Here is a 10,808-nt window from a genome sequence, read left to right as displayed (position 1 = left end):
CCAAAACATTATTAGAAGACTCAGGAAAGTGGCGGAGTGCCCAAGTAAAACACCTGCTTGTCCTTCAAGGAGATGAACAATAGCAATGGGTGTTTCCCAACAGCTCAGCTTCCCCACCCTACATTTTCAAATCAAGATCTTCTGCTGGCAAGTATTCAGGCTCAGGATGTGGCTACAATTGCCTATTTAGAAGTAAATCTGCAAATACTATTAAAGAAAAGTGCCAGAGAGAGAAAGAGAGAGAGAGAAGCAAAAAAGAAATCAAGCTACCATTAAAATTAAATCCCAGAGAGTGATTTGCAAATAATGTTCAAGGAGCCGAAAAAAGGAGTAAAGTAGGCCATTGGGAACATAGCATGGCAAAATAAATCCAATTAAACATGATTATTATATGCACTGTAAACGAAACATATGCTTGGATGTGAAATTAAAGTCATAGAAGCTGTTTGGAGTTTAAGGATTGGTGGGTTTTTTTAATTTCTTTTAGAAATTTTGTGGGACTTTTAGTGCCAAATATTTCTGTCCAGTGGAGAAGTCATGGTCTGTCCCTTTTAAAATATGTATATAAATATTTATCTATATTTGTTCAAGTTCATAAGCAGGCAGGGATTTTTTGCCCATTTTTTCTCCAGTCTATTGCCTCCTGTATGACTTAGTGGCCCATTAAGGTAAATGATACAGCAAAAATTGTAACTGAGCTAAGCCAAGATTTCTGTGCCAAATGTCCTTCTTAACCAAGCAGCCAGGGCCATCCAACACTTTTAATCAACCTTTTAAAATGCTTTCCCTCTGCTTTTGATATTTGTTTCACTGCTTCTTGTTCCACTGATACTATCTCAGGGCACATCACAGGGTGTGGACAGACATAACACTTGAACTGTTCGAAGAATGTCACTGATCAGGAACCAGTTCATAGTTGTCCCTGGACAGAAGTGTCTGTACATATACTGATAAGGGTTCTATGTGGGACCATCACCTTTTAGGGATGGCACTGCTTCTGAAAACCCACCACCAAGGAGTGGTAGAGTATCCAAACCATTGTATCTTCCAGAAAGGAATGGAGAGGTTGCCAGGCACTGACAGTGCCATGTAGCCCTCCCCCCCACCCCCCACTTGTGGTTTTCAGGGAGCTCCATGCTTTTGCCTCCCCCCCAAGGTCTGCGGGGCTTTTGAACTCCTGCCTTGAAAGCAATGCTCCCAATTTCACTTCTCTGTTAGAAACCCTATACTTCATAGTACCAGGGGCATTTGCAGCAAGGGGAGGGTTGCCAACTGTGCATAAATTTACAGACAGTCCATAAAAGATGCACCTAAAAACACCTGTTATATGGTGCTTTAAAAAATTGAGCTGACTTTAAAAAACTAATAATCCCTGAGCTTACTTGCAGCTCATCAGAATGAGACTAGTGGTATGCCTTGATATACAGACAGAGCAGAGTAGTGCCACCTTATCTCTGGTCAGGAGTGCAGCACCCTGCCTCAAACATTCTGTCCTGGTTTTATAACCTATAGCTCCCTCCCTTGAGCAATGTGCTGCTGCTGCTTCCATGCCCAGTGACCTGCCTGTAATACAATTGGGTTGCAGTAATCCTTCTTTGGGATCTGGGCCAGATCAGGGAGATGGGGCTAGCAGCAGTGAGGCTGGGGAATGAGGAGGGGTACCACAGTGTGGTAGGGGATACCAGGGTGTGGGGATGAGTGTGGGGTAGGCAAATTATTCTATAAAACCTTTGCTACAATCAAGCAAGGTTGCCAACCCAGGATTTTTTTTTGCTGACAATCTGCACACTTTTTACTGACAGCAAAACTTTTTTTATTATGGTTGGTGTTAAACCTCTAAATATTAGTCCAGCCCTTGTCCAGGATCTAGCAGAAGGGTTACATTTACATTATTTAAAATGTTTGTCAATAAAAGCATATGTCAGTACAACATTTTGGTTGTCTTTAAAAAAATGTTCTTGGATTGGCAACCCTAGGTGAGGAGGAGGCAAGCCAAACAGCTCTCCCAGCACCAGGCAACCCTTCCACCCTTCTTCCTCACTCCAAAATGAGCTGGTACTATGGAGCACAGGGCCTGTACCAGGCAAGTGCAATTGACAACATGGCTTTCAAGGCAGGGGTTGAAAAGCTGCAGAGATCTTGGGGGGCCCCTGGGAACACAAGTGAAAGGTCATACGCCCTCTTCCCCCCCCAGCACCTGGAAGGTACAAATCTAGGGGGGGCATGGGTATGGTTGTGCCCCTATTTCAGATCTGGGCATGGGAGAAGCAGTCCCCAAAACAGGTAAGAATATCTCCCCTCTCTTCCCTTCCATCTTCAGTAGAATGACCCTTCCCATCCCATTTCTCCCTGCCCACCACTGCTGCCGTACCCACTGTCCCCAGCTGATCAGGGGCAGGGGAATACACCAGAGTTGCTGCTGCTGCCCCACTTCAGCTGGGGACAGTGGTGGCAGGCAGGTGCCCTCTACCTGCACTACCAACCCAGGCTGGCAAGGAATACCTAAGGGGCTGGTAGAGAGAAGGAACCCACCTGCTGCTGTTCCCAGCTGGAGCAGGGCAGGAGTGGTGCTCGAGCCTGCTCTGTTCCTGGAGTAGCCAGGGACAGTGGCAGTGGCAGGTGGGGAGAAGAATGAAAGGGGAGGTTTTGTGCTTTTGTGGAAAGAGGGAAAGGGAGCAGGTGCCAAGAGTGGGGTGGGTGGTAGTCTTACCTGATTTGGTGACTTAAAAACAGTCCTAGCTTCTGCTCCCATGATGCAGTCTATCTGCCCCGGGGCCCAGAGGATGCTGGTAGCATATGGACTGGGATCATAGAGTCCTGGCTCCATTCCAGAACAGCCCCTTGCCCTGCATGTTTTGGGGTGGGGGAGAGAAAGGGAGTGAGGAGTGCAGTTTGGGATGTCTGGAAAGCTAACCAGATACTAGGCACAGGATGCTGTCTGTCCCAATGTAACATTAAGCCTGTTTTGGGGGGACTAGCTCATAATAATACTTGATTTTCCTGGTGTGCTTTTGAAACATTCCAGGAAGTTTAAGCCAGTCTTCAGTGGGCTGTATGTCTAGACTCCTGGGGTTTAAATTGTATTTAGAATGTACTAAGTGTTACGTCTGCACACACCCACAGTGACATCACAGTAGCAGTGAGTATTTGAGAACATATGATGTTGCCTTGCATTCTGAACCAGGAAATCTTAAGTGGAAGTTATGGAGAGAAAAGCAGAGTTTAAATAGCCTGGATCTTATCAGCTTGCTGAAATCCCTTGGCAGCTTCTTTAATATGGATGGTCAGCACAGACATTGGTGCTTATCTCAATGTTCAGTCTCCACCTTAAAAGAAATCTCAGACAAAAAGTGACTTTTTCTGACCTGAGCCCTCGAGTTTACATTGTGAGATTCTGACCTCAGCTTTGTCACCAACCTCTTGTGTGACCTTAATCATCTCATTTCCCCCTTCATCCTTCACCTTCCCTGTCTATCAAGTATAGGTGATATTTCCATAACTTGGAGTTTCTGAGGATTAATTCAAAAGAGAGGTGCTTTGGGATGGAAAGTGCTGTGTAAGTTCCAGGTATTGTTATCATTATCTGGTTGCTGTTGAAATTCATTACTTTTAGGCAGGTCAGCAATTTAAAATGGGTCTCTTTAACTTGTATTGGATACGAATCACTTCACTAGTATATTAGTGAAACCCTACTGCTTTTTATCTCAACTCCTCCAAATGGGGCCTGTGGCCTCCTTCGCAATACCAGGTTCCCTGGAAAAAAATTTGGGCATCCTTATTCTGAGCCAGGGCTTTAAAAATGCCCTTACATATCTTCTGGGCTGATGTGTCATCAGTTGGTGGTAACAGTGGCCTGTCAGTGTTCTGATGTTGTGTTATCATGGGATGTCATAACATCTGGCTGTACTGTGGCCATATATGTCATAGAGGCCACATAAAGTTTGAATAGAGGTACCCTTCCTCTGTACAGATAAGACTAGCAGGACCTCAACTCCAGATATTTCCAGTAGTACCTCTCATGCTTACAGCACTATCTGTACCTTAGACCATTCTTCAATCTCTCTGAATACTCTCCACCTCTCTGTCCCATCCCTTCCACCCCAACACCAAGCATCTCAGGCATCATATCTCAAGCTTCTCCTGCAGTGCAGTTCTATGATTCTTCCACGCTTACTTCTGGCCTGGGGTTACAGCCCTCTGTGCATCAACCGTGATTACTTAGCAGGCCTGTCTGAGTTCTGCACCTGCAAGTCTTTCTTCAATAGCTTGTGACCAGTGATTCATACAGGTGACCAAACAGTTCTCTCAGACTACATAATTGCTATTTTCGCAGGAGGAACAGAGCATAACAAAAGAGAAAAATGGGTTTAAAACAACCTGTGGCTTCCCTTAAGCCCTAGCATCTTATTTGTCAGGGAAACAGGCAGGTTTTGTTTCTTCAGATCCCAGCAGAGCCTGCCTCTGTATCAGTCTGTTTTCCACAAACATTTCCATAATTATTTTCCTTGAACATAACTCTAGAGAATGAATTTTTTTACAGTGTAATGGCTCAGCCTTGTCAAAACACGTCTCACAGCATTGTCAGGGGCTTCAGAGTAGCACCTTCCCAGCTATCATCTTAGGCACTGCTGCTTAATAACCCCTGCAATGTTAACTAGAGGTTGCATTGCTTACCATGTTGCAATATTTTACCTTCCACTCATTTCCCAATACTCCTGCTATTGAACAAAATGGACCCAGGCATAAATATCCCAATAACCCATTGTAGTTATCTTGTAACTGGGTTACATAAGAGCTCAGAAATTATTAGAGATCAGCCTCACATCCTTCATGCCATCTCCCTCTGACAACTACATCGGAGCTTGCCATGTGTCTGAGTGAGTGACATTGTTCTGAATTGCCAACCTTAACAGATAAAGGAATTCATGTGAAGAAAACAACCGATAGGGCCTTTTCAGACAAAGTCCAGTTCTGCTCATCAGGAGAAAAAAGATAAAAACAGTGACTGGGTGAATGGCCTAGGGGTGGGGGGTGGAAGTGAGGTAGACCTGTCTTTCCACCAAACACTTACTGATTGGAGAATGACCCTGGATGTACTGTAGACTTTAGCTAGTCTCCTCCTAGCTGTAGTTCTCATAGTCTGTATTGTTACTAATGCCTTGATCACAAGGGTGGGAAGGAAGAAAGAGCTGTTCATTTGGATCTGATGACCAGAGGATGGAGCTTCCTCAGAGGCCCAGAGAACAGCCTTCTCTTTAATGGCCTCCAATTCTTCTGCCCACTCCCAACCATGGATTAAGATCCCATCTGTAAAGCACAGTCTTCCTCTGCTAGTAATGTGGTCGCCTCCTCTATCCTAGGACCCTGTCCTACTTTCTCCAACACATGGATGGGCCTAAGTACCAAAGCAGTTCCAATGAGTGGCCACCTCTTCAGTGCAGGATGACCTTGTGTTGGACGAAAGCCGAATGTCTGGTTTGTTTTAAATGGGGTGCATCTAAAGGAAAGAATTATGAGGAAATAGGGTACAAATTCAGAAGGGTTAAGGTAATACAGGGATGTCCCATTGAGCAATAATAACTACCTGTCTTTGACCAGCCTGTCAAAATCAGGCAGCAGAAAAGGTTTGTTAACTCCCTTATGGCTTGTAAATGAGTCAAGTCCTGCAATGCCTTCCCTACTGACTTAAGAGAAGGAACAGTGTGGCAAGCCTAACAAGATGTGAGGGTCAAATGCTGCTCACCTTGGGCCTGAATGTGACCAGAATTTGTCCCCAGACAGTATGGAAATGCTCCATAGAACCAGCACAGCCCACAGCCTGTCCATGCTGAAGCAAGACTCTTTTAAAATAACCCAGCTATGTTTGAGAGCCTTCCCTCAGCACTTCATTAGAGTTAGAACTCATTTCCCTAGCAAGCCACAACAGACAGAAAAGTGCAAACTGAAAACATTCACTGATTTTAAACCATGTAAATCCTTTGATGTGATTGGGAACCCTAGAGCCCAAACTGGTCCAAAGAGTCCAGCCCTGTCCTATCCCTTTTGCTGACACAGAAGTGGAATAGTTTAAAGCACTAACCTGACTGAGGTGCCATATTTGGACCCATACCCAGATCAAGACTTTCCCCCAAATTCAGGGGAGTCTGTTTGGATCCACCTTTCAGATTACAGTTATCACTGTGTAATAATATCCACATTATATGGTCAGAGTGCACCTCCACCACTTAAATTGGATGGCTGATTGGAATCAGACATCAGCATCTCAGGGCAAGCTCAGTCTTAAAATTGGTCTCCCTCAAGAGAAAGGAAGACCTGAGAACTCCAGAGGCATCTGGCAAATATTAATGAGCCACATTTTCAACAGAGCTCTTAGTATTTGGCAGCTAGAGCACCAGTCTTAATGCAGCAACACATACTTGTGTTAGATATGACCTTGCACTGGAGACACTCAGTATGGATTAGGCAAGTCCAGGTGCTCAAATGTTGATGGCAGTTGCTCAGCAATGACCTAACCCTGGATGTCTACTTGTGTGACGCAGGTCACAGAGCTCATTTGATAGTCTGGTTGACAGAATAGAAAGGAGAAGAGTTGTTTAAAGCACCAGCCGGGATGTAGGGATCCTACTCCTGGCTCTTCCTTAGGACTTTGGGTTAATTCACTGCCCCATCTCAAAACCTCAGTATGCTCATCAGCCAAAAAAAACCCACCAAAACCAAAATAAAACAAAAAAAGATAATACCAGACTAAAAAGGAGTTGCAAGACTTAATTGATTTTGGTTTAGAAACAGTGCCTTGGATCAGGGAGGAATGGAGAAGGGCCAAGTATTATTTTTATTATTCCAGCAGCTAATATTGGCTGGGTCTCTGGACAGCGATGGATGGCTTACATTTGCCAAGATTGCATTAAAATCTTCTTCCCCATAAAAAAGAAAAAAAAATAGTTTCCTAAAAAAAGCTCTACCCACCCAGAGAGAAATGGTTTTATTGCTTGATCTGTTTCTGTACTTTTTGTTCATTAATTTTAATTTAGATTGACTTATTCCAAAATGAGCCCTAGATCGCATATATTTGCATAACCTTCCCCAGCTTCAGTCCTGTGATGAATCCAATGAGCTGAGTGAGAGATGAGAGGCAGGTGAAACCTTGGACTTCAGAGCTTATGGAAATGCTTCTCAATAAACTCTTTGCCCTTGCAATAGGATAGCAAAGCCGCCCATTTTTAGCCACAGCTACAGCAGAACTGACCAAGACCCAGTACCCAAAGGACGGGTTGAGGTCAGACTATTGGGAGAGGACAAAAATAACTACATTGAATGGATTAGAAATGACCCCACCTTGGAGTGACTGTGCTGAGAAATCAGTTGCCAGGCATGGTGGTTGGTAGCACAGTCCCTGCTATAGTATAGACAGGTTCATTGTTAAACTGTAGCTCAGGCAGAACCTCACTAGCCAGACCTAAACAATGCAAAATTTAACTCAGCATTTGGAGGAAATGCTGCATACCCAGCAATGCAACATGCAGCTTCACACCATCCAGCCCATCCTAAAACTGCCAGTTGAGTATGCAGGGAATAATAACAAGCTTTCGAATCACCCTTCCCCCTTGGTTCTTTAGTTGGAGAGGGGAGTGATGGCCCTGAGGGAGAAATATTAATTTCCTATCAAGTGCACTGTAAATATACATAAAGCCTCTACCCCCCTCCCTTCCTCCTCCCTCCCTCCTTCCTTGTTCAGTCATCTTCCCAGCAGCAACTATTAAAAGCACTACTAAGACCAAAGTAGAGGCGGAGGAAGGGAGTGAAAAGGCATCGTTCCTTGTTTTAAGCCTTGAATATGAAGAGGGGAAAAAAGATTCACCCAAGAGAGCAGCTGAAGAGCAACTTCTGCCCTTCCTCCCCCATTTCCACTGTGAACCACCAAGGAATTTGGCTAACAAATTGGCCTCCCATCTGGTTATTGTCCCAAGTGAGCAGTCTCTCCATTCACTAACCCATGACGGTACGTCGGTTTGGGAAGCGTTGGGTTTATCTTCCAGACTCAGGCGCTGTGCTGGGCCCGTTTGTGAACTGGTTGCCATTCAGTGCCTGCTCTGCTGTTGATAAAGCACATTACACATGGCTGGGTTCGCATGATTAATACAGCTGTCTAAGCGCTCTCTCTAAAAACAAAAACAACCAGTGGAGAAGGGGGGGGGGAGGGGGTGCAAGAAAAGTGTCTTCAGACAAATCAGGCCTGAGGGAAAAGCAGAGGCACACTTCCCTGGTGGGCGCAGAGGCCTAGGCCTGCAGGGAGGGTGGGCAACAGAAAGGATGGGCTCATTGTGGAAGAGAACAAAGGGGAATTGTATTTATTCCCCATGCACACACGCCCCTCTGGACTGCAGGGAATCAGTTCATTGGGATGGCAGGGTAGCTTTACCAAGCAGGCAGGAATCTGACTGTGTAGAGGATGTCGCATAAGCAGGGCAGCTTTACCAAGTCCCAACTAGGCATCTTCTACAATAGGTATCAGAGGAATTTGTGGGCCTGTGATTGTGGTGCAGTGGCTGATTTGGTGGTCTGTCAAGGGCAAGGTCCTGGGTTTAAGACCCTGGCCTGGCTCAGCTTTGTTTCCCTTCCTAGACAGCAGAGGCTGTTATGGATACCAGGGAGGTTATGAGGGATAGATCACTCTAATACCCTATTCTTATGCTCTCCCTCTAACGCAGTCATGCCCTGTAGGTTTCATAGTTTCATAGTTTCTAGGGTTGGAAGGGACCTGAGTAGATCATCTAGTCCGACCCCCTGCCATGGCAGGAAAGAGTACTGGGGTCAAATGACCCCAGCAAGGTGTTCATCTAACCTCCTCTTAAAGACCCCCGGGGTAGGAGCCAGCACCACTTTGCTTGGAAGTTGGTTCCAGATCCTAGCTGCCCTGCCCGTGAAGCAGCACCTCCTGATATTCTGGTGATCTAGCATGCAGGTCCATGTTATCTGACACATGGGGCTTCCCACAGGTCCCAAATTTTGGTAGCAAGGGAGCACCAATATTTCAGATGTGTAGGGAGCCCCCTGAACCAGAGCAGAGTGCAAATGCATCATTCACAAGGGCAAGCAAAAGAGAACAGAAATGCTGTGGGGCAGGCTCTTTGTGTAACTCCATCTGTCTCTCCTTCCCTTATCCCTTGCCTTTCTACCTCTCTGCTCCATCAGCCTTCCTGTCTACTCCTAGCTCCCTTCACAGCTGTTTCTTTCAGCCCCCTCATTACTGTCCTGTCTTCCTCCACCATCTTCCTGTTACTTCCTTTTGAGCTTTCTCTGAGCTATTCCAATCGGTGAGACTCCCCTGTCTCCTGTTTCTCCATCAGTCTCATGCTGTTCCCCCTTTCCCTAAATCTTCCTTTAATCCCCACATTGCTCCTCTATTTCCCTCTCCTATTGCTCGTTTCTTCATTCTGTTCCATAATCACGCCCTTCTCACTGTCCCTCATTCTATCTCCAGCACCCCCATTCATATTCATGCCAACCTGTTACACCACCCCCATGCTTAGTGCCTAGCAAAGCCTGTATTCACTGTCACTCTTGGGGATGAGGAGCAAAGACAGACATCCTCAGAGCTGTGGGAAATGTAAATTTCATACTAGGCCACTGACCATCCAATTAGTATACATTCAGGAGTGTAACATGGGGTGAACAAGCAGGGCATGTGCCCCAGATGCTGACTAATGGAAAGGGGTGCCAAGACGGGGTGGCACCTCACCCATGGGCTTTTGCTTGCCTCACCACATGCCTGCTGCTTGCCTCTGTGGCACTCATTGCTGTTGCAGGCAGTGGGTGTCGTGGAGTGCAAGGCATTCCAGAAATCAGTTTTGCAGAGCAGCAGAGGAGTTCACTTGCTGCTGCGGAGAAAACTGATCTCATTTTTGCCGTTGAATTCAGCATTTTCTTTTGCACTCTGGACATAGGCTTTGGTGGCAAAACAATGGGATAAAATTTTCCCCTGGCAGCAGCAAATTCTACCGCTCTCCTAAAGAATGATGATTTCCAGAATACTTTGCACTCTGTGAGACTGCCTGACAGCTTGCTGCTGTTTCTACACCTGCAAGTAAGAAGGTAGGTGGAGCAAAGGTGGGGAAATGGTGAGAGATGACTGCCCTGGGTACGTTTTTTCCACTCTATGCCTCTGCAAACATTGTTCATCGCCAGTGCAATGTAGAGCAGGTGACTGAGGGCTTTGCTATCCCAGGCTGTTTAGTGAACATTGAGGAGCTAAGTTGTGTGTGTCATCATCACGTAACTGTTGCTGGTGAGATGGAGCATGCTACCACACACATGCACAGTCAGAATGAGAGATGAGCTGGGATGCCAGGGGAGGAAGAGAGGTTATTCTTTCCAAGAGGTTCAGTGAGGCGAGACCTCATGTTCTTAGCCATGAATAGTGCCATGGGAATGACCTGTATGATATATTCCTTGACTGCTTAACTTCTGGTAGGGGATTGTTATATGAAGAACTTTAATGCGAGGGGAGGTCTCAGTAAGTCATCTAGGATGCACAATGCACCAGACTTTGGAAACCATAACTGTTAGGTGCTAGCAGAATGGCAGCAGTGAGGGACAGATGGGATTTCTCAGTGGTGGTAAAATTCCAGAAATTCCCCCAACTCTACAGAGAAAATAAACCAAGAGCAAGAGACAGTGATTGAAACAAGTCTGTTGAGCTCAGAGAGACAGTTTTGCTGTTCCTCAAAGACTTAAGATTGCAGTTCACTTCTACAGCAGCAATGACAGTGGGGTATCATTAGGGTAGATGGGACAAGAAGCCATCTCTA

General features: G+C 45.7%; 1 protein-coding gene across 3 annotated transcripts in view; it reads left to right on the top strand.

Annotated features, from left to right (window-relative positions):
- Positions 1–10,808, top strand: part of LSAMP (limbic system-associated membrane protein) — a 552,317-nt gene that overhangs the window by 480,239 nt on the left and 61,270 nt on the right. Inside the window, exon 8 of one of the 3 annotated variants that reach the window (XM_019526970.1) lies at positions 2,872–2,878. The exons of the other annotated variants lie outside the window; for them this stretch is intronic. Coding sequence (XP_019382515.1) covers positions 2,872–2,878 — 7 coding nt within the window. The remainder of the gene's footprint in view (positions 1–2,871; positions 2,879–10,808) is intronic. 3 annotated transcript variants of the gene reach the window in all.

Source organism: Gavialis gangeticus, unplaced genomic scaffold, assembly GCF_001723915.1.
Source record: "Gavialis gangeticus isolate Ggan-Ray unplaced genomic scaffold, GavGan_comp1, whole genome shotgun sequence".
NCBI classification, from domain to species: domain Eukaryota; kingdom Metazoa; phylum Chordata; order Crocodylia; family Gavialidae; genus Gavialis; species Gavialis gangeticus.
This window is presented reverse-complemented; position numbering and strand designations above follow the sequence as displayed.